General features: G+C 50.7%; 1 protein-coding gene across 2 annotated transcripts in view; it reads right to left on the bottom strand.

Annotated features, from left to right (window-relative positions):
• The window catches only part of SULF2 (sulfatase 2), an 85,039-nt gene that overhangs the window by 21,494 nt on the left and 39,700 nt on the right, over window positions 1–23,845 (bottom strand). For both annotated transcript variants that reach the window (XM_084887488.1, XM_084887487.1), the window contains exons 3-4: window positions 21,498–21,737; window positions 79–230 (exon numbers count right to left, since the gene is read on the bottom strand). In XM_084887488.1, the coding sequence (XP_084743614.1) occupies window positions 79–230; window positions 21,498–21,737 (392 nt within the window). The remainder of the gene's footprint in view (window positions 1–78; window positions 231–21,497; window positions 21,738–23,845) is intronic.

Here is a 23,845-nt window from a genome sequence, read left to right as displayed (position 1 = left end):
GCAGAACCAGGAGGGTTTTCCGTCCTGGAGGCGCGGGCAGGACGGCGGCGCGGGGGCTGCAGAGGCGGCGGCGCTTACCCTGGAGTAGTCAGAGCCGTGCTTCTCCTTCATCCCGTTCCGGCACAGCGTGTAGTTGTAGAAGCGGGAGTTCTTGAGGAGGCCGACCCACTCCTTCCAGCCGGGCGGCACGTAGGAGCCGTTGTACTCGTTCAGGTACTTCCCGAAGAAAGCTGGAGGGGGAGGGACCGGGAGGCCAGTGAGAGAGCGAGCAGAGCCTCCCGAGGCACCACTGCTGCCTGCGCTCCAGGCCCAACGCGGCCCGTCCCGGAGCCGGGCCCGTGGGGAGCCAGCCGCGTCTGTGCCCCCTTCTGAGCGTTTTCATCAAACAGGATATACAGGACAACAGGGAAAGCCAATTGTTCTGAAATAGTTACCGACCTATTAGAACATTTTACCATAGAATCAAAGGTGTCTTTAAAAACGATTATTAATGAAGGCAGGAACAGCAAGACACCGTAGAGAGGGATGATTCCAGAGTAGTGATGCATGGACAGCGTAGCTAAGGCGAAGACATGGACAACAACAAGTGTTGGCGGGGAAGCAGAGCACCGAGACGGTGCATGTACTGCCGGCCGGTGTGTACGCTGGTCCCCCCGCCGGGAAGACGGTGTGGTAGAGTTGGCTAGCCTTGGACATACTTATACCGCCTGCAGCTCAAGTCCCGGACATTCACTCAACAGAACTGCACTCGTTCACCCGATCGCCCGGAGTCGTGAGCAGCAGCAGCCACCACGGCCCTCAGGAGGAAGCCCGTGCCCTCCAGCCCAGCCTGCGTCAGATTCATCCCTCCATGTGCCGCTTTGGCTCCCGTTTGCTGACTCCTGGGTTTTACTTCCAACGGGCTCAGAACTTCAACAAGGAAGGAGGTAAGCTTTAGTAAGACCCCTCACAGAGCCCTGCTGCTTTCTGTTCACGGTGGTGACGTAAACACTCGCCTTTGCGATAAAGGAGGTAAAAAGAATGAAACGGCTGAGAGGAAAACACTAAGTGGACGGCAGAGGCTGTGTGCCCAGGCATGGTAAAGACCAGTCTGTCCATGAACAGCGGTTCACCAAACACCCGGGGAATGCCAGGAGCCGTCTGAGGCCCGGAGACACAGCAGTGGGTGAGCCCAACAGGATCCCTGCCCTCCTGGGGCTGACGGCTAAGCAGAGGCGGTGACAAATAAAGCTGGTGCTGCTGGTGAGAACGGCGATGAAGCATACAGCCCGGCCGGGGTGGCCCAGTGCCCGAACGTCAGCCTATGATCCAGGAGGTCATGGTTCAAGTCCCCATCAGGGCACCTGCCCGGATGGCGGGCTCAATCTCCAGTGGTGTGTGTGTGTGTGTGTGTGTGCAGGAGGCAGCTGATCCATGATTCCCTCTCATCACTGATGTTTTTCTCTCTCTCTCCCTCTCCCTTCCTCTCTGAAGGGAGTAACAACGCATTAAAAATAAAATAAAGGGCCGAAACCGGTTTGGCTCAGTGGTAGAGCGTCGGTCTGCGGACTGAGAGGTCCCAGGTTCGATTCCAGTCAAGGGCATGTGCGTTGGTTGCGGGCACATCCCCAGTGGGGGGGGTGCAAGAGGCAGCTGGTCAATGTTTCTCTCTCATCGACGTTTCTAGCTCTCTATCCCTCTCCATTCCTCTCTGTAAAAAATCAATTAAAAAAAATAAAAAAATAAGTAAATAAAAATAAAGGATGATGACGTGACACAGTGGCAGAGGCGGAGATGGCCCCTGGAGGCACCGCTGGGCCAGGTGGTCAGGGGAGGCCTCGGGGAGGGAGGATGAGTGTGAGTCAGAGCGAATACAGGAATACAAGGAAAACTGCTCCCGGCAGAGGCAACAGCAAGTGCAAAGGTCCTGAGGCAGGGGAAGCGTGGGGCATGGAAAGAACCCCAGGAGGCCAGGGAGGGAGGGGGGAGATGACATTGGCGAGGCCCGGTGGGGCAGGGCCCTGGACTCCACACGAGGAGAAGCCACAGGAAGCACGATGGGGACACTTAAAGCGGAGCACACGTCCTCCGAAATGTTACACGCCGGACTGGGCACTCCGTGTCCACCCTCCTGGGAACAGGCCAGGGCTTTTGGTGTGTTCCGGAAGGAACCCGGGGCCATGAGAATGGGAGCACAGAACCTCCTGGTGGTGCACACGGCCCCGGAGGCAGGGCTTGCCGAGCTCTCCCCCAGACTCCCACGTCCCTGGCTCGGGACCGCCTGGTTTGCTCCTGAAGATGCGGGCCAAGGTCTCTCTGAGGGTGTGCGGCGTGGAATGCGAACACGAGTCCCTTCCTGGCCCGGCGGGTGAGATAGCGCTTTCTCGGGGGCGGGGGGCGGGGTGCCTTCGGAAGCCCACCCCGGCCCATTACCGTCCAATGCCACGGGTGTCCAAGCTGCTTCCTCTGCGAGAATCTCCTCTTTCACACCCCTCCCCGCTCTCCCCTCAGCCCTGAAAAAGCCCAGGCAGAGTCTATTATTCAGGCCCCACCAGGCCCTGGAAAACAGGGCTTCAGTCGCAAGCTTTTAGTGCCAAATTAGATTTTGTTCTCATTTGATTAGATTTCCCCAAGGCAGCTTTTAAAACGGTTATTCTGGCACCAGATGAGGTGGGACAAGCAAATCAGCGTGGGCCCCGGGGCTGCAGGCGGGGACACGGAGCCAGGAGAGGGAGCGGGAGTGAGAGCCACGCGGAAGAATACAGCCTGTGTCTGGGCTGATGTCACCGAGCTTTCCCGGCGAGGACGGTGCGAAGGGAGAGCGAGCTGGGGGCTGGCGTGGGGGGCGGAGCAATTGGCACGCGGGTTTGGAGGAATGAAATGCCCGGCCGGGCCGGGAGAGGCCACTGACGGTGTGCTGGCTGCCCGCCGCCCCTGGGAAGCAGGGCTGGCATCGAGGGAAAAGACGAGGGAGCAGGTACCGGGGAACCAGGCACTGGGGGGGCATATACACCCGGCTGTGGAGTCTGGTTTGGCCTGCCTGGTCCTCACCGGGATCCTCTGGGAACCATCACTTCTCACACACAGGCGCTGACCTGAATTCAGCAGACCAGTCAGAGCACCGCATTCCCTGGGCTCCTGCCATTGGCTCACGCACAGGCACGTGACCCAAGGGGGGCCAATGAGGCTCAGCCCTGGACTTTTTTTAAAGAGCTGCTGGCAGAGAGACATCATTCTTCACAGGGTCTACGGCTGTTTGGGGTCAGCTTGCCACTAAGAGGGGGTTTGAAGCTACATGGAAGACAGCGCAGAGGTGAGAGCTGGAGAGAGAGAGAGAGAGAGAGAGAGAGAGAGAGAGAGAGAGAGAGAGAGGAAGGGAGAGAGAGAGGGATGAAGGGAGAGAGAGGAAACAGACTCTGAACGGGGCCGGGGCAGTGAGGGGGGTCCACCGTGCGAAGGAATGACACCACAGAGGGGACGGCAATGACGACAGGAAGAGGAGCAGCCACTGCAGGCCGCCCTCACGCTGCAGGTCCCGATGTGCACACCTCAGGTGGCACAGTTCCGTTCGAGACCAGCTCCCCACCGCACGGTTCCCATGTGGCAACCGCGGTATGTTCACGGTAACGACATGAGGTACAAACTTCGCACCTGGCTCTGCCCGCTGCAGAGCGAGGTGCACGTAACAAGGGCATTGCGATCAGCGGCCGATCGTGGCACTTTCTGCACAGCCAGACGGTCATGGCGCACACGTGCTGCTCAGTTCCCGCCAGGCACACGCCCTTGACTGGAATCAAACCTGGGACCCCTCAGTCTGCAGACCGACGCTCCATCCACTGAGGGGATATTAATCCCTGAATCCTTTCGCAAGACTCTCCTGGCCCTGCAGGCCTTTGCCAGGAGCTCTTGGTTGGAGAGCTGCGAGCTGCGTCCCTCCAGGCCACTGCGCTTCCATCTGTCTGTGTTACGTGCTGCGGGGGAGCCGTTCGGAGTGGGAGGGCAGAGGCAGGCCCCGCTGCTCTCCCCCAGCCCTGCCTCTAACGGACATCGCCTCACAGTGAGCGCATGTGTGGTTGGTGAAAGCCGTGTCTCCCTGCGGCCGGGGGCTGCGGAGGCAGGTAGGCAGACAGACAGAGGATCGTGCTGGAGATGGGAGGAGAAGAGGGAGGTGAGGGTTTTGGCACTGGACTCCAACAGCAATGCCAGGCTCATTTCTCGGTGCTGGTGAGCAGGCTGGGCCAGCGTAGGGGATGCTGTGTTTGGCACCTGCAGGCAGCCGGGCCCCTTCCCCTGGGGAGCAGAGGTGAAGTGGGAGAGCGGCCGACGGCCTGTCTGAAGCCAGACGGTCTGGGTTTGAACCCTGGTCGGCCACCTCCTACCCAGGGGACCCCAGGCAAAGGCCCTTACCCCTCTGAGCCCCGGAGGGCAACATGACAGCAAGCCACTGCCTGCTGTGACGCAAAGCGGAGGAACCACCGTGAAGGAGGGCCTGGCACAGCCCAACGGGGCCGGCAGCACCCAGTGCCTCCCCGGGAGCTGCCCCTCCCCGGGACCATCTGGGAGGAACTGTGAACGCAGCTGTTTTAGGAACATTGGCGTCTCTCAGCACACACTCCTCCCACGCTCCTCCACCCACATCCTGCACAGAGATAATCGATAAATAACCAAGAGCCGAGATATTCCAGAGCTGGCTGGTTGAGTCATGCTATATTTCACGATTTCTACTTACATATAAATACTGCATTAAATACTTACTCATTTTTTGATTTGGCAATTTCCCCCATATTTTGGAGCTAATATACCAATATATACACTTGCATGAATATACAGATACACAAACACTTTCTTTCAGGTAATTTCTTAAAAAAAAAGAAAAAAAAGTACACCCACTGCACCCCAGTTTCCTCCCAAATACAAAGGTCCTGACTACCAATCAAAGTGCTCTTCTCCACCCACAGCGTGTGTGTGACTGAGCTCAGCCAATCAGACTCTACCCTGGGTCTTTGAATTCTTTTTTTTTAAAAAAAATATTTTATTGATTTTGTACAGAGAGGGAGAGAGATAGAGAGTTAGAAACATCGATGAGAGATAGACATTGATCAGCTGCCTCTTGCACACCCCCTACTGGGGATATGCCCGCAACCAAGGTACATGCCCTTGACCAGAATCGAACCCGGGACCTTTCAGTCCCCAAGCCAACGCTCTATCCATTGAGCCAAACCGGTCTTGGCGATCATTGAATTCTAAGCTAGGAAACTCGCTGGTGGAAAGGGGTTGGAATTTCGTAAAAGCCCCTGATGTGACAGCTGCTCAAAAGCTGGAACCCTCAGATCCGGTGAGTGAAAATCTAAATGAAGGAGGCCAGGCCATCAATGTGATGGAGCCTAAAGAGAGAGAGAGAAACAGATCTTGCTGCTTCACCCTCATTTCCTTGCTCAAAATGGAAATGGACACCCCCTAGACGTTGCCTTCCCTCTGCCTTTTCATAACCCAGTCACCCCCAAATGGCCAGACGATCCTTCTGGACCCAAGACCCTCCTGCCATTCCCATTCAGTGGGGTTTCCAGAGTCGGAGGGCCAGGGTCCGAGCCCTGCTGCTCGCTGGGCCTCAGTGACTTCATCTATAAAATGGGTGCAGAGTAAGAATGCCGAGGGAAAGAAAGGGAAAGGACAGTGAGTTTCCGAACACAGCTGGCCGGCTTTCCTCTTCCAGGCAGGGGAGGAGGACACGGGTCTCGGAGAAAGGAAGACGGTTGTTAGGAACCAGATGTGACGCCGGCTGAGAAAGTGACAGGCCCCTCTGAGGCCGCGGTCATGAGCTCGGGAGGGATGTCTATGCCGCTCAGAGAGATCGGCTGAGCGTGACACTCGGCTGTCAGCGGAGGGGCCGGAGCGCAGAGCCGAGCCAACGACAACGAACAGTGTCTGCCTAAGCCACTCAGGAAGGTCAGCACAGCCGGAGGGGGCGCGGGGGCCCAGCTCCCCCCGAGGGGACCGCGGACAGACAGGAGAGGCCTCTGCCCTTCGAGGCACCTTCTAAAGCCTTGCCATCCGGGTTATTTCTTTCAGGTAATTTCTTTAAAAAAAAAAAAAAAAAATCACACCCACCGCACCCCAGTTTCCTCCCAATACAAAGGTCCTAACTGTCAATCAAAGTGCTCTTCTCCACCCACAGGATGTGTGTGTGGCTGAGCTCAGCCAATCAGACTCTACCCTGGGTCTTTGTATCCTGACTAGGAAACTCGCAGGTGGAAAGGGGTTGGAGTTTCGGAAGAGCCCCTCATGTGACAGCTGCTCCAAAGCTGGAACCCTCAGATCTGGTGGTTGAAAATGGCGATTTCCACACGCGTGACTGTTTCCAGTGTCCTCTGGACTGTTCCTCACGGAGTGTTCCTCTCCAGCTCCGTTCGCCTGGAGCCCAATCGGCATGTCACCCCGGACTCGGGAGCGGTCCCCGTGAGCCTGCTTCTCCCAGCCGTCCGGGGGACGCGACGGGCTCGGCCACACCGCCTCCCCCCTCGCGCCCACGGATGAGGGGTCATAGCAGCTCCATCCTCAGAACAGACTCAGGCTGAGCACTTGGCACCTCTCACCGCAGCCAGCCCGGTCCATGCCACCACCTTCTCCCGCCTGAACCCTGCAGGAGCATCTTCCCCGTCCTCCTGCCCTCCGCCGTCAGAAAGATCTCGTTAACTCCCGAGCCACGGCGTTGCTCAGACCCTTTCGGCGGCTCCGCATCACACCTGAGCTTAAACACGAGTCCTCGTGGCGGCCTGCCGGGTCCCAGGTGACCCACCTTCTGCCCCTGACCTGTGCGCGCTCCCCTGCTTTTTTTTTTTTTTTTTTTTTAAATATATATTTTATTGATTTTTTTACAGAGAGGAAGAGAGAGGGATAGAGAGTTAAAAACATTGATGAGAGAGAATCATCGATCAGCTGCCTCTTGCACACCCCCCACTGGGGATGTGCCCACAACCAAGGTACATGCCCTTGACCGGAATCGAACCCGGGACCTTTCAGTCCGCAGGCCGACACTCTATCCACGGAACCAAACTGGTTAGGGCTATTTACTTTTCTTAAAGAATAGCTTGGAATATGTATTTTTTTTGTGTGACATTTCCAGATTTTAAAAAAACGCCCTGTACCCCAAAGGGAATATTATTGAGCTGAGGGCTGGACTCAGGCTGTCGGCTGCCATTTTGCAAGACCCAAACTTGGTCCCAGGTGGTACAGGGTAGCAGTCGGCCCGGTCCAGGCCCGGTTTCAACCCGGGCCCCGCTGCCAGGAGAAGCGCCCGCGGGGTGAGACCGTCACCCTCTGTCATAGGGCTTTCGGGGCGCCTGGCTTGGGCAGAAAACAGTCCGCTAACTTTCTGGGGGCGGAGCCGCGGTCTCCGGAGGAACCAGTGATAAATGGGGAGGAAGTGCTTTTGCAAACTCTAGAACACCATAAATATTGGATGTGAAATGCCACAGGGCTGAAGTCTTTGTTTTTTGGCAGACAAACGGGCTGAGGAAGCAAGGCCGGGAAGAAATGCATTAAATAAACCCAGAGCCCCAGAGCGCCAGGGGCGGGGGCGCCTCTTACACTCTGTAACGGGATCCTTTTAACTTTGGGCCGCTCGCAAGGTTACCGCATGAATCTCTTTCTCCCGAAAAGACAGCGAATGCAAATGGCTGCCCAAAGTGATAAATCAATGCTATGGAAAGTTCTGGATAACAGCGAAGGGATCTTGCTGAACAGAGAGAGAGAGAGAGAGAGAGAGAGAGAGAGAGAGGGAGAGAGAGAGAGAGAGAGAAGGTGGGGGCTGGGAGGAATGCCCTCCTCGCCCTTGCCCTCTGAGGAGGGAGCTTGGTTTGGGTTTCCGCAGCAGACATCTGTTTTCCTTTCTGGCTCGGCATCCACTCTCCTGTCTTTTGGAAACTGCCGCCTGAGGGAACCAACTTTTCTCCTCTCAGTCCTACCTGCTCAGGCGAGGTTGTTTCTGTCTCCCAGATACGAGGTGAGATCTGGGCCTGACCAATCAGGATGCTCCATCTCCCCTGGCTTGTGGGAATGGAGGGACACATGACCCTGGTGAACCAATGAAAGCCTCCCCTGAGACTTTAGCTGGAGCCCTGGAAAGACACGCTCTCTGTCAGCCCAGGCCAAGACCCTGGTGAGATGGGACCTGTGGGGACCATCGTAACAGCACCAAGGAGGACCTCCTCAGAAGAAAGCCAACCCAAGTGAAAGAGCATCCAAGAAGCAGACAGACAGGTTTCTGATGAACATGTTTGAGCACCGGGACTCAGCTAAGTTTGTCTGAATTAATCTCAGTTGGACTTTTTAATGCTGGACAAGTAAAATAGTCATCCGAATTCCATTTTGTTCTCCTTTTCTGCTTACTTCAAGCCGAAGGCCTAAGAGCCATCTATCCATTCAAATCTTTACTGAGTACCCAGTACCTGCCAGGCACTGTTCTGGGGGCTGGTGATACAGCAATGAACAGATAGGCCAGAGTAAGTTCAAAACTCCTGAGATCATTTCCAGGAGGAACATAAAACAGAATCATGGCGGAGAGAGGCAGGGGTGGGGACAGCTAATGGAGGAGGAAGGGATGTCAGGGATGGGAGGTCCACGGTGACGAGAACGAGCTGTGTGAGCAGCGCGTTAGGCAGAGGCAGCAGGTGCAAAGGGCCCATGCAGCTTGGACCTTGGAATGTTTAAGGAACAGCAAAGGGGTCAGGTGTTGTTAGGAAGGAATGGAGAGAGGTAGCGGACGTGGGCAGAGAGGTGCCAGGCATTGGCAGCCCTGGCAAGAATCTGTGAGTTTATTCTAAGAGCAGTGGGCGGCTGTAGAGGGTTGTAAAGCCGGGAGGGACATGATTAGATTTCCATTTTTTTCCCAAAGATGCTTCCGGCTGCTGGGAGGAGGGGAGGGTTGGCTGATTGCCTGGGGAGACACAGGGACCAGCAAATAACCAGAGGGAAGCCTGAGGGCTCTGCTGGCCCTTCCCTTCACAAGCACTAGAGTTTGACCCTCCCGGTTTTTGTCAAGGTCATTGCTATGGAGGAAGGCCGGGCTGTAGATGATCCTGAGGCCCGGGGCCTTGCAGCCTGCGTGTCAGAGGGATGGAAGCGGGCTGCTCGGGCCTCTAATTAAATGTTGGCCTTCGCCACCCACTCCATGCAGCTCCAGCAAACGAGGACCAGGGCCCATCTACTTCCTGGAAACTCAATTAGTGGCGGGAATGGGGGGGTAGGCAGCACGGAGGGCTCCCCGGCACTAGGGACAGCTACTTTCGCCTGCTGAGTCAACGTCAAGATGAGTTGTATCTGAAAACCTGTTTGCCCCTATCAAGAGTGGTTTTGTCCAGAAGGATGGGATGGGGGAGGGGGCTCATAACAGACCCTCCGAACAGGGCCCGGGGAGACTGTCAATCAATGGCTATCTCATTATCGCCTCGGAGGAACCAGACACTAAGCCGATCCTTCAAAGAGCTGCTCTCAACGCCACGAGACGGATGCCCCATCTCTGTGACAAATATTGTGTAATGCTCCCTTATTTCCCTGAAAGGAAATTTATAGGTGACAAACGCTACCTATGCACATCATTTCAAAAAAGAAAAAAAAAATCAATACAATGCCCTAACTGCGATCCCCAAAAGAATAAAAGGAAGGCAATTTATAACAAAGACGAATTTCAGTGCGAACTCCCGAGCACATCCATCAAGGAGGCGCGACGAAGCAGGCAGATGCCGCCACCTAGACGCAGATTCGCTGGGCGTGTGACAGCCACGGGCGGGCGGGCGGGTGGGTGGGCGGGCGCAGCCCGGGTGGGCCTGCGGCATCTGCAATTCAAATGCTCCGGGTGGCACTGCCAGCAGCTCCTCATTTTCAGCATCAGGGAGTGACTCTGGGAAGGGTTTTGTATTCAAATATAATATTTTCTCCGGTGCAGCCATCGTGGAAAACATGGTGTTTCCTCAAAAAATTCAAAACGGAATTGCCTTTTGACCCAGCAGTCCCACTTCTGGGAATATATCCTAAGAGTCCCAAAACACCAGTCAGAAAGAATGTAGGCCGCCCCCATGTTCAGAGCCGCACAACAGCTGAGATCTAGACGCTACCCAAGGGCCCATCAGTGGATGGTGCAATTGCACAATGGAATCTTACCCTGTGAGACAGCATGGAGGGGCCTGGAGAGCATTATGCTAAGTGAAATAAGCCAGTCAGAGAAGACAAGTACCATGTGATCTCACTAATATGTGGAATCTAATGAACAAAATGATGAAAAAAATAGAACCAGATATGTGGAACAGACTGACAGAGGTCAGAGGGGAGGAGAAGGGGGGGGGCACTGGATAAAATTAGGCCAAGAGATTAGACATGCATAACCTGTGGACACAGAGAGCAGAGCGGTGAAGGGCATGGAAGGGATGGAGGGGGCTGGGTGGAGGTGGGCAAAAAGGAGGGGGGGGAATGGAGGACACTTATAATAATGCCAACAATAAAAATATATTTTCTCCATTTACTTATCCCTTACATTCCTGGAAAACTCAGGCCATATTAAAATTGCAAAAAACCTTTCATGTTTATATATAAAACTAGAGGCCCGGTACACGGATTTGTGCAGGGTGGGGAAGAGGGAGAGGGACTCTCAGCCTGGCCTATGCCCTCTCGCAATCCAGGACTCCTCGGGGGATGCAGCAGTGTGAGAAGCTGCAGGCAGCTACCGTGCTCGCCAGCCACGAGCCGGCTTCTGGCTGAGCGGCACTCCCGCTGTGGGAGCGCGCCGACCACCAGGAGGCAGCTCCTGTGCTGAGCGTCTGCCCCTAGTGGTCAGTACACGTCATAGCGACCGGTTGTTCGGTCATACAGGTCACTTAGGCTTTTATATATATAGAAGATGTACTTAGGGTCGAGGCTCAGACAACATTACTACTGGATCACACAATGATGTAACAGAAAACTGTGAAGCCATGTAGAATACCAGGCAATATGGGGACCAGGTGGGGCTCTCAGTGCAGAGCAGGGCATCAAAGGTCCCTGGTCCTTGCCCCCTGGAAGCCTGCAGCATCCCCAACCTTTATAAGAAATGCTTTCATAGATTTTTAACCCCTAGGGGGCGGTGTGCTCCCTCGAGAACCACCAGGTTAGAGAAAAGTCTGCAAACTGGTGGGTGGCTTGTGGGCCGAATCTATGCCACAGATATGCTTACTTTGGGCCTGCCTGGTATTTTATTTATTTTTCAAAAGTAGAGCAGCCAAAACTGGTTTGGCTCAGTAGATAGAGCGTCGGCCTGCAGACTGAAAGGATGCTCCCTGAGCCTTCAGAGGGGTGTGGCCCCGACATCACTCGATTCTGGGCTTCTGGCCTCCAGAACGCTGACAGAACACGTTTCCCTTGTTTCCAGCCACCCAGTTCGTGGCACCTGTTACCGCCACAGGAAGAAGGGGTGGGACAGAGAGCGCTCCCAAGAGCTGCCTGGGCACTGACGGAAGTCCTGCCCGTCAGCCTCACACCCAGCGTTCCCTCCTTCCAGGGACCCTCTCCCCCCACGTGTGTGGCGCTGGTCACGGCCCTCAGGTACCGTCATGTGAAGGCCCTGGGTCACTTGCACACGCCTGCGGTAACTTGGCTGCACAGCTGGGGAGACGGGCCCAGAGGGGGCAGGGTCACGGCCGAGGTCACGAAGGAGTGCGAAGCAGAGCCCCGTTCTCTGCCTCCCCGCACCCACTGCCACCTGCTGTGAAATGGGAAGGCCCCGGAGAAAGGGAGTGACTATTAAGTTGGAGTTTAAAGAAATTAGGCTTGACGAGGTATGTGCACACGTGTGCCTCCCACGGATGCCTGGGCCAGCCCGGGCCCTGGGAGGGGCAGCTGGGAAGGGGGGCTCAGGTCCCCTGCTGTGCGGGGAGGGGGGGGGCCCTTCGTGCGGTGAATGAAGACACAGCTGTGACCCCCACGGGCGGAGGGGGGCCGGCAGAGGGGCAGCTGCAGGAAGAAAGGAGGCAGCTGTGTGCGTGTGCACACGCGAGGGGAGAGGACGGGAAGGGGAGCAAAACCAGGAGGAAGGCCAAGCGAGAGAAGGCGGCCACTGTGCAGGCAGGACAGCTGCACGGCCCCGGCCCGGCCCCGGCCCCGGCCCCGGAGGAAGCGCAGCCCTTTCTTCTCTCTGTGCAGCGGGGCCAGGAAGAAAGAGGCCGAGGTGGTGGGAGGGGGGTGGGGGGAGAGAAACAGGAGAGGAGAAAGGAGTCTAGAAACGCAGAGGGAGGGCGGGGGCTGCTGCTCTGGGCAGCACACGCAGGCTGATCCATGCATCCTGCAGAGACTCACTGAGCACCTACTGAGGCAGCAGGCCTCTTCTGGACACTCGGACACTGTGACCGCCATCGGACACTCGGACACCGTGACCGCCATCGGACACGCGGACACCGTGACAGCCATCGGACACGCGGACACCGTGACAGCCATCGAACACGCGGACACAGGGATCGCCATGGGACACTGTCTGGGTGTGTATTGCGCGATGCTGTGCCACTCATACAAATCACCATCACCGTCAGCGTTTCTTAACTGTTTCCTATGTATCACTGTTTTCACGTATTTGATCTGCACAAAACCCTATGAACGCAGTAATAATATCATCACAGTAGGTCAGTAACGTGTCCAAATTCATGCAGCTCTAAGTGGCTGAGCCCGTACCCCACCCCAGGCAGAACCCTTGTTCTCAACCGCTCTGCAGAGGGCGGGGAGGCGTCGCACTTCCAGGAACGCTGCAGGACTCCGCCTCCCCGGATGTGAGTGGGCACAGCAGGGCAGCTTACGTGTGCTAAGAGGTGACCGTGTCCATTTTGTGAAACCTGAGGAGGCAACTTATCCTCAGGAGGGTGTCTATGTTCGAGGTCCACGCCTCCAAAGTTTGCAGAAGCCACGGCACAGAACTATCCATGAACAACCTGCTATTTATTCTGCTTGAACTCAGCATCTCTCAGTTCACTCTCTGTCAGTCTCTACTACAAACACGGGGCGGCACAGCACAAAGCAAGATCACTGCAAGATAAAACGGCAAATCTTGTAAGAGATGCAAGGTTTTGGGAAATTAATTAAAGTGATGCCGAAGGACAGCTTGAAGCACCAGCAAATCCACCGACAAACAACCATCTAGACTAGACAGTGAGATAATTAAAGAAGAGGCTGAAATGGTGGTAAGGGAATACACACTTCACAGGGGAAACTCAAATGCCAACGGATTAAGAGAGGCCCCTGGAAAACTGATCAAATCCTACCATCGTGGTGAGAAAAGATGCTCGATATGATTTCATTTCATTTATTTATTTATTTTTGGCAAAATGACCCTTTCTAATTTTGCTGTGAAAACTGAAGGTGAAGAATATCGTATTGTGCCATCACTTAAATCTGTTGGACAAATTACACTCCACCCCCAATGGACACTTCATCAATTTGCTTACATCATCAATCCACTAGTCACAATTATAACCTAATCTTTGTTACATATGGTTAGATGTAACATAAAATAAGGTTATTTAAATTTTTTAAAATATAATTTCATTGTTTTCAAGACAAAACAGCTAACTCAATACATTAAAAACTATTTACATGAAAGGTTGAGTCAACAGTTGGTTTACTTTAGGAACATCTGTCCAGGTCCAGTCTGCCACAGTTCAGGCTGACCTCCTGTATTCAAAAGGATATCACACACAAATAGCTGAAAACCGCTACTGTGGCCCTGACTTCAATCCTCCCTTAGTGTTCATTTTCTCTTTCTCCCACAGTAAAATAATTGTTTGCTGGGCAAGTTACCACCCAAAATGAAAACTACATTCCCCCAGCTCCTTTGTGCTCATGTGACTTATTTCTCATCAATGGAAAATAAGGAGAAACAGAAAACAATAGAGTCTCTGATCAATTTAGGAGCATCTAAATATACAAAGCAAATATTAATAGACCTACAGGGAGAAATAGACAGCAATACAATAATAGGAGACTTTAATACCCACCTTCATCAATGGATAGGTCACCCAAGCAGAAAATCAATAAGGAAATATCAGCCTTAAACAACACATCATAGCAGATAGGACTTAATAGATATACATAAGCATTCCATCCAAAAGCAACAATTCTCCAGGATAAGTAATATGTTAGGTCACAAAATAAGTCTTAATAAATTTAAGAAAACTGAAATAATGTCAAGCATCTTTTCTGACCACAATGGTAGGAAACAAAAAATCAATTATAAGAAGAAAACTGGGGAATTCACTAATATGTGGAGACTAAACATACTACTGAACAACCAATTAGTCAAAGAAAAAAAAAATCAAGAGAAAAAAAACACCCCGAGACAAATGAAAACGATAATATTTCAAAACTTATGGGATGCAGCAAAAGCAGTTCTAAGAGGGAAGTTCATAGCATAATGCCTACATCAAGAAACAAGAAATAATCTCAAATAAATGATTTAACTTTACACCTCAAGGAACTAGAAAAGAACAAATCAAGTCCAAAATTAGTAGAAGGAAGGAAATAAAGATAAGAGCAGAAATACATAAAATAGAGACTAAAAGGATGAAAGAAAAGATCAATGAAAGAGCTAATTCTTTGAATGAAAAGAGAAAACAGACAAACCTTTACCTAGAGTCACGAAGAAAAAAAACAGAGGACTTAAATAAAATCAGAAATGAAAGAGAAAACATTACAATTAATACCAAAGAAATACAAAGGCAAATAAAAGAATATTATGTACAATAATATGCCAATAAATTAGACAACCTTGCAGAAATGGATAAATTCATAGAAATAAATAAATTCATAAATTCAAGACTGAATTATGGAGACACAGAAAATCTGAACAAAACAATTACTAGCAAAGAGAATGCATCAATAATCTAAAAATTCCCAAAAAACAGATGTCTCACTGATGAATTTCACCAAACATTCAAAGAAGAAAGAATACTAATCCTCTCAAGTTTTTTTTTAAATTTATTTATTTATTTATTTATTTATTTTTTTAAATGAAGAATAGGGAACACTTGATACCAAAACCAGATAAGGATGCCATAAGAAAAGAAATTTACAGGTCAATATCCTTGATGCACATAGTATGCAAAAGTCCTCAGTAAAATTTTCCAAATTCAACCATACATTAAAAGGATCATACGCCATGATCAAGTAAGAGTTATAACAGGGATGCCATGCCAGGATGGTTTATCATCTGCAAATTAATCAATGTGGTATACAACAAAATGCAGAATAAATATCATATAATCACTTCATTTGACAAAATTCAACAGCCATTAATGATTAAAAACTCAGAGTAAAGTTAGTATAAAGAGAACATACCTTTATTTTTTAATCCTCACCTAAAGATATTTTCCCATTGATTTTTAGAAATAGTTCAAGGGAGGGGGAGAGAGAGAGAGGAATATCAATGTGCAAGAGACACATCAACTGGTTGCCTCCTGCATTCACCCTGACCAGGGGATTGAACTTGCAACCGAGGTACATGCCCTTGGACTGAGAATTGAACCTGGGACTCTTCAGTTCAAGGGATAAGGATCTATCCACTGAGCCAAACTGGCTAGGGCAAGGGAACAAGCCCAGAGTTAACATTATATTCAATGATGAAAGCTTTTCCTCTAAGATCAGGAACAGGACGTGGATGCCCATGCTTACAACTTTTATTCAACATAGTACTGAAAGTCCTAGCCAGAGTAAGTAGGCAAGAAAAGAAAGTCATCCAAATGAACAAGAAGTAAAATGTCACTATTGGAAGGTATGATAATATTGATATATATAGAAAACCCTAAAGAATGGCTATTCAAAGTCTACAAAAAAAAATTGTTAAAATTAATAAACAAATTCAATAAAGTTGAAGGATACAAAAATCAATATGCAAAAATCCATTGTGTTGCTGTACATTAATAGCAAACTATCATTGGAAGAGAAATTAAGAAAACCACTGATAGTGGTTACGCATTGACCTATGAACAGATGATCACAGTTCAATTCCCGGTCAGGGCACATGCCCGGTTTGCAGGCTTGACCCCCAGTGTAGGGCACGCAGAAGGCAGCCAATCAAAACATCTTTCATAATCGATGTTTTTTTCTCTCTCTCTCCCTCTCTCTCTTCCTCTCTGAAATAAAAAATAAAAATAAAAATAAATTAAGAAACAATTCCAGAAAGAATAAAATACCTAGGAATGAATCTTACCAAGGAGGTAACGATCTCTCTACTTTGGAAACTACTAGTATAAGACAGTGGTCGGCAACACGGCTAAACGCGGCTCCATGGTAACATTTAGTCTAGTCCAGGGGTTAGTAAACTCATTAGTCAACAGAGCCGCAGTTTGCCGTTCTGGTGACTAATGAGTTTACTGACCACTGGACTAGACTAAATGTTACCGCGTAGTTGGAAGCTATGAGGATTAGGCAATTGTGGCACATTGTGTGCAAAGAGGTAAAGGGTGGTATATGACAGTGGTCGGCAAATTCATTAGTCAACAGATTGGCAAACTGTGGTTCAACCACTGGTATAAGACATTGATGAAAGAAACTGAAGAAGTCACAAATAAATGGAAAGGTATTTTGTGCATAGCTATTGGAAGAATTAATAATGTTAAAATGTACATACTACCCAAAGTGATCTACAGATTCAATGCAATACCTATCAAAATTCTAATGACATTTTTCACAGAAATAGAACAAACAATCCTAAAATTTGTTGCAACCACAACAGACTTTGAATGGCCAAAGCAATCTTAAGAAGACCAAAGCTGGAAGCATTATGCCTTGAGTTCCAAATACAGGGTGGGGCAAAAGTAGGTTTACAGTTGCCCCACCTTGTCTATTACACAGTTACAATAATGAAAACAGGGACATAGATCAGTGGAACAGAACAGACAGCCCAGAAGTTACCCACACATTTATGGCCAATTAATTTATGACAATGGAACCAGGAATATGTAATGGGGAAAGGAAAATCTCTTTAATAAATGATGTTAGGAAAACTGGACAGCCACATGCAAAATAATGAAACCAGACCACTATCTTATAACCCAAAATAGATTAAAGACTTGAACGTAAGATCTGAAACCATAACTTGACATCAGTCTTGGTGATGATGATTTTTTTTTTTTAAATTTCACACCAAAAGCAAAGGCAATAACAGCAAAAAATGAGACTACATCAAATAAAAAAGCTTCTATGCAGCAAAGGAAACCATTAACAAAATGGAAAGGCAACCTATTGGATGGGAGGAAAGACTTACAAATCCTATATATGCTAATGGGTTAACATCCAAAGAACTCACACAACTCAATAGCAAAAAAAACAAACATTCTCATTAAAAAATGGGCAGGGGATCTGAATAGATGTGTTTTGTTTTTTTTCTGAAGAAAATGTACAGATGGCCAACAGGTACGTGAAAAGGGGCTCCATCTCATTAACCACCAGGGAAATGTAAAACCCTAGTGAGGCAGCACCTCACACCTGCTGGGATGGCCATCAAAAAGACAGGAAATAACAAGCAAGGACGTGGAGTAAAAAGAACCCTTTGCACTGTTTTTGGGAATGTAAATTGGCGCAGCCACTATGGAAAAACAGAACCCTATGGCAGTTCTTCAAAAAATTAACAATAGAACTACCATATGCTCCAGCAATCCCACTTTTGAGCAGTTATCCAAAGAAAACGAAAACACAACCTCACAAAGATATAGGCACCCTGTGTTCGCTGCAGCATTATTTACCCAAGACATGGAAACAACATGTGTCCGCCAACGGATGAATGGATAAAGACACACACACACAATAGAATATTGTTCAGCCATAAAAAGGAGAAAATTTTGCCATTTGAGACAAGATGGATGGAAGTTGAGGGCATTATGCTAAGTGAAATAAGTCAGACAGAGAAAGACTATTACCATAGGATATCACTTACATGTGGAATCTAAAAAGTACGGTAGTTGAGCTCGCAGATACAGAGAATAGCTTGGTGGTTGCCAAAGGTAGGGGGTTAGGGAGTGGGTGAAATGGGTCAAAGGCACAGCCTTGAGGATGTAATATGTAGCATGGTGACTACAGTTAATAATGCCGGACCGAGTACTGGAAAACTGAGAGAGTAGATATTAAAAGTTCTCACCCCTCACAAAAAATCTTGTAACCACATATGGCAACAGGTGCTAACTAGACGTATTGTGGTTATCATTTTGCAATATATATAAATATCGAATCATTATGCTGTACACCTGAAACTAATGCATGTTAATTACATCTCAGTTATATGTCCGTTTATATCTCAATAAAAAATGGAAGTGGTTGAATTGCTGATCAATCCATGACTTTGAGTGGGGCAGGCCGGCCAAAGCAGCACAGACTGATAACTGAGAGAATAACCAACAGTTGCTACCTTAGATCTCTCACACACAAAATTAAACCCAACTCAGCCAGCTGCCCACACACCTACAGAATGCAGGATTTAATGTGTCTGAAGACCCAGCAAGAACAATTAACCATTGGTTTTGGGAGGGGACTAAAAAGTTATATTTTCTAAAGTGAAATCAAATTAACCTAAGAGGAATTTTGAATTTATGTTTTTTTTTTTTTTTTTTTGTCATTTTCCTCAACCAAATAACAATGGCCAACATAATGAATATTAGGTGATAGTAGCTTTAAATGTTTTCATATGGAGCAGCAAACTTAACATAAAACTCAAATGCGAGCTTCCTAGCTGCCAGGGCAAAGAGGGAAAGCATATAGGGGACACAGCCCTTGTTATGCAATGACTTGGGGCATATCAGAACAAAGTAAAGAGAATTTCAGGATCCTTAGTTCTGAAAGTCAGGTTGGAATGGGGTTCCTTATATAGAGGAGCATTCTAAATATAACAAATAAAATTTTTGGTGACAGTTTTTTTGTTTTTTTAAACCATAAATGTTCTGTGTAGAGAAATTTACATTTGACATGCTTCCAGTCCTCACTGAGGATATAATTAAACACACTCTGATGAAATCCGTTCTGAGGGGAAATAGCTCTTTGGTGATTTGTGTAAATTTAAGGATACGTTTGGGGAATCAGTTTTGAAGAATATTCTCAGGAGACGGTTCCTTCCTGTGTGCCAGCTGTACGATTCTGGATCGCTCGGCGTTGGCTCCCACGGCGAGCCCCCACGTATCGCAAGATGCGTGTTTCCTTCCAAGAAAGATTTTTTTAGAGTAAAAGGTGGACATTTACTGAGAAACAAGCACAGACTCCCACGTGGGGAGGGGAAGAGTCCCCGCTTCCTTTCAATTGGACGAGGGCAGGTTCCACACTCCCTTCAAATTCCCGTGGTCTCGTTTCCATGTCGAGTAAGCCGCAAGCACGTCATTTTATGAGTGCAGGTAACAACCCTGAAAAGCTCTTTTCTGGGCTGCCCTTGTCCTGGCTGTCAAATGAGGGGAGCTGAGCACACGTTTAGGGGCCTCCCTGTTCTTTGGCTTCCAGAGCCCACGGCCCCCACACAGGCCTCTCAGCCAGGGGCTGTGAAAGGGGGTCTGTGAGCCGCACTCGGTCCTCAGACGTGTTTGGTTTGGCCCACGGTTTACATGGAGTTTTGCCAACATTTTTTAAATCAGCAAATTTCAGCAAAAAAAAATTCAGAGCAGAAATATCTGAAGGCTGGCAACCCTTACCACAAACCGGCTATAATTAAAGTAGTTCGCACTTAACGAACGCCCTTGATAGGTTCTGCAATGTTAAGGGAAATAATGTGTCATGCAACCAATTCTACCACAGCCTGATCGATATAAACAGAGTTATGCTCCCATGGCAGCTCACCAAGGTTTTATTTACTTTTTTACTTACTTATTTTTAATATGTTTTATTGATTTTTTTACAGAGAGGAAGAGAGAGGGATAGAGAGCTAGAAACATCGATGAGAGAGAAACACCGACCAGCTGCCTCCTGCACACCCCCTACTGGGGATGTGCCCGCAACCAAGGCACATGCCCTTGACCGGAATCAAATCTGGGACCCTTCAGTCCAAAGACCAACGCTCTATCCACTGAGCCAAACCGGTTTTGGCATCACCAAGGTTTTAATGAAATGACCCAAAATGAGACATTGCTATTCGAGGACCCGCTGCTTCTGGACTCGAGGGGCAGGTGCCCCCTGTCCTGCTGCCTCCATCTACATCCAGGTCCCCACAACACCTGCATGGTGATCCTTGGTGTTACACACACACACACACACACACACACACACACACACCAAGGAGCTACATGGTCATGTGTGTGGGATCGAGGCCTTTCCAGCACTCTCAGCAGAACCCACATTCTGGGGGGGACCCCACACCTCACCAGCTCACTCCCCAGCCCAACGGGTCCCCGCAGCCACGCCCTGGAACTGGTGGAAGCTGTGACCTGAGCTGAGGGAGGCATGGTCTTCGCCCAGCCATCGCCTGCTCCCTGGCACATGGCTTCCTGAGGTTGCCATATGCACGCCGCAGGATCTGATTTCACAACAGCCTCGGCTAAGGAGCCAAGGGGGGGAGTATTTATTATTCATTAAAGCAAACCGAATTAACTGAGCCGGGAGGATTGTACAAGGGTGCCGGAGGTGAGTGACTGTGATTGTGTCTCTGCCTCAGGCAACCGGCTGGGAGGTGAGTCTTCAGAACCCACCACAGCACCTCCTCCAAGGTCCCGGGGAGGCCTCGCTCCTCTCACCAGGATGCCACACGGGGAGGGCAGAAGCCAACGGTGGGCCAACAGTCCCTCGCCGTGCCGACTTCTGGGCCGTTCCACAGCAGCCACACAACCCCCACACACACTCCTCCCCATCCTTCACACCCGCGTCAGCCCTGTTCCCTAGCCCAGGGTTCTTCTGGAACCTTCTTCCAGGCTAATGGTCTAAAGCAGTGGTCGGCAAACTCATTCGTCAACAGAGCCAAATATCAACAGGACAACGATGGAAATGTCTTTGGAGGGCCAATTTTTTAAAACTTAAACTTCTTCTAACGCCACTTCTTCAACATAGACTCACCCAGGCCGTGGCATTTTGTGGAAGAGCCACACTCAAGGGGCCAAAGAGCCGCATGTGGCTGGCGAGCCGCAGTTTGCCGACCATGGGCCTAAAGTTCATACATCAGTCTCGGATGGCTTTAGCAACATCATTTTCGGATGGACGGAGACCACAAACTCATGCACGGGTATTTCTGGCTTCCCTCTATATTCTGTGCTCTATCTCATATGTTAAGTGCATCCTCCCTCCCTCCTCTTCCCCCCTCGCTTTCTTTTTAGTTCAAAATCCTTTGAAAAAGTCACTTTCTATCACTACTATGGGCAGAGCACTCTAACGCATAGAGAAATAAACGCACAACTTTCCAATGAGAAGGAAGTTGTCCACGCATTAGCCAAGGTCATCTGGGGTGGCCCCTCGGTGCAGGGGCACCACGGAGAGCCACGCTCCGAGGCCAGGCCGCCGGCCATGCCTCGAGGCCCCGCCCGCCCGGCCCCCTGGCCGCCCCAGGCCCTCACCTGTCCGGTAGCCCGTGCTGTTGAGGTACACGGCGAAGGTGCGGCTCTCGTGCTGCGCCTGCCAGGAGGGCGAGGAGCAGTTCTCGTTGTTGGTGTAGGTGTTGTGGTTGTGCACGTACTTGCCGGTGAGGATGGAGGACCGCGAGGGGCAGCACATGGGCGTGGTGACGAAGGCGTTGACGAAGTGTGCGCCGCCCTGCTCCATGATGCGCCGCGTCTTGTTCATCACCTGCATGGAGCCTGCAAGCAGAGCGGGAGGTGAGGCGCCGCCCGGGGTCCGAACCAGGCCCCCGGGAGGGCGCGAGACAATCAGGGCCGCTCAGCCGGAGGGCACCCCCCTTCCCGGGGAGGGGAGTGCGTTTTGGAAACCTCCCGGGACGGATGGGTACACCTGGCACGTGGGGCCCGCGGCCAGCAGGGCATTGTGGGATGGACCTTCCCCAGGAGGAGGCACCCTGGTCCCCAGGCCTCCTGGGCGTTACGAGGGGCAGGTAACAACCTGTGTGTAAGTTACCTGAGCCTCGAATGGAACTCTGTCTGACACAGAAACAGAAGATTTTTTTTTTTTTTTGCAGGGTATTCATATACATGGATTAAATTTTTTTTTTTTTTTTTTTTTTTTTTTTTTTTTTTTTTGAAGCAACTATTATGTAAACCGAGGGAAGACTACACTTTGCTTTGTTTGGGACCTTCCCAAGAATTGTCTGCTCTTCCTGAAACCTGGTGACGCCGCCCCCCTGGCTCACCTCTGAACGCTTCTCAGCCGGAATGCTCGGCACCAGCCACCTCCCCCCGGAGCTAAGCCACCAGCGGAGCCTCTTTAGTGCCCTCTGGACTCGCTCTGGTTTCCGATCCCCTCGAGCTCTCATTACACGTGCGGAGTGTGTTATTAGGACTTAATTACACATCTCTGGGCGCAGCGGCTCCCGTCATGCCTCTTCTTGCTTCCCAGGGAGGCTCTCCGCGGACTCGGACACGCAGGGAGAGAGGGAAACTGCGAGTGTGGGCACCTTTCGCATTCCCCGAGACGCCCCTGCTCTGGGCTCACGCCTCAGAGCCCCACGGTGTGTGCCAGCCCCGCGGTGCTCAGTCAGTGCGTGAAGAGGGGGTGCATACTGCACTCCATGGCGGGTACCCCATCACTCCGCAGCTTTCACGGAGATGGCGGGATTTCTCTTCCTCTAGGGCCATCGCCGTTCTTTTCCTTTTGCCTGCTGTCCTTAGGGGCTGCAGGACTGCACGATGGCATGTTCTCTAATTCGCACCCATGTCCTAAGCCCTGAAACCTGTGAATGGGACCTGATTTGGGAAAAGGGTCTTTGCAGACCCCATAAGGACCTGGAGGTGTAACCGTCCTGGATTACCCGGGTGGGCCCTCATTCCAATGACAAGCGTCCTTACAAGAGGCAGGAGCAGGAAGAGGCAGACAGAGAGCGAAGGGCCCCGTGGAGATGGAGGCAGGAGCAGAGGGATGCATCTATAGGCCACGGATGTCTGGAGCCTCCAGAGGCCGAAAGAGCCGGGAAGGACCCTTCCCCGGAGCCTTCGGAGGAACAGCCCTGCTGGCAGCCTCATTGCTAACGTCTGTCTCCAGAACTGAGAGAGTCCGTTTTTGTTGTGTTAAGCCACCCAGTTTGTGAAAGTCTGTGAGGACAGCAGCAGGAACGTGATAGAGCATCTACACGGCATTTGCGGTTCTGGCTGGGGAGCTGCTGGACCCAGTCACCGAGAATTCCCTAGAGGCCTGACCGCAACCATCAGACCCCTCAGCGCTCTGTCCCTACAGGCTGAGGATGAAAAGGGGATCTGCATAGCTCTCACCCGCCCTTCTGCCAAACACAGAAAGAAACGGAGCCGGAGCTTCCCTGACGCAAACACAGATCCTATGTCTGCATGCTTAAAACACCCAATAATTTCTCATTGCACACACAAAAAAAGCCAATTTCTGCCTGTGTCCTAAGACTCTTCGAGACCTGTCCTCCCCCTGCCCCCTCAACCCACTTACAGTGTTTGTCCGACCTTATCTCCTCCTCCTCCTTGCTCAGCCTGGCTGCACTGGCCTCCTCACTGCTTCTCCCATGCTCCAGCTCATCTCTGCCCCAGGACCTTTGCACTTGCCATCGCCTCTGCCTGAGATTTTTTCTGAGATTTCACTTTGGTCGGTTTGTCCCCCATTATTCAGAGCTCAGCTTAGAGGCCACCTCCGCATCCAAGTCACCTCGTCCCCACCTGAAGGAGCCCCACGCTGCTGACTTCCTGCCACACCAGTGGACATGTCCTCTTAGCATCTACCTCCAGCTGAAATGGTGTTTTCCTGCTTTGCTTGGTTATGATCTGCCTCCTCCCCT

The sequence above is a fragment of the Pipistrellus hanaki genome (assembly GCF_964339955.1).
Source record: "Pipistrellus hanaki genome assembly, chromosome: 6".
Classification (NCBI taxonomy): Eukaryota; Metazoa; Chordata; class Mammalia; order Chiroptera; family Vespertilionidae; genus Pipistrellus; species Pipistrellus hanaki.
This window is presented reverse-complemented; position numbering and strand designations above follow the sequence as displayed.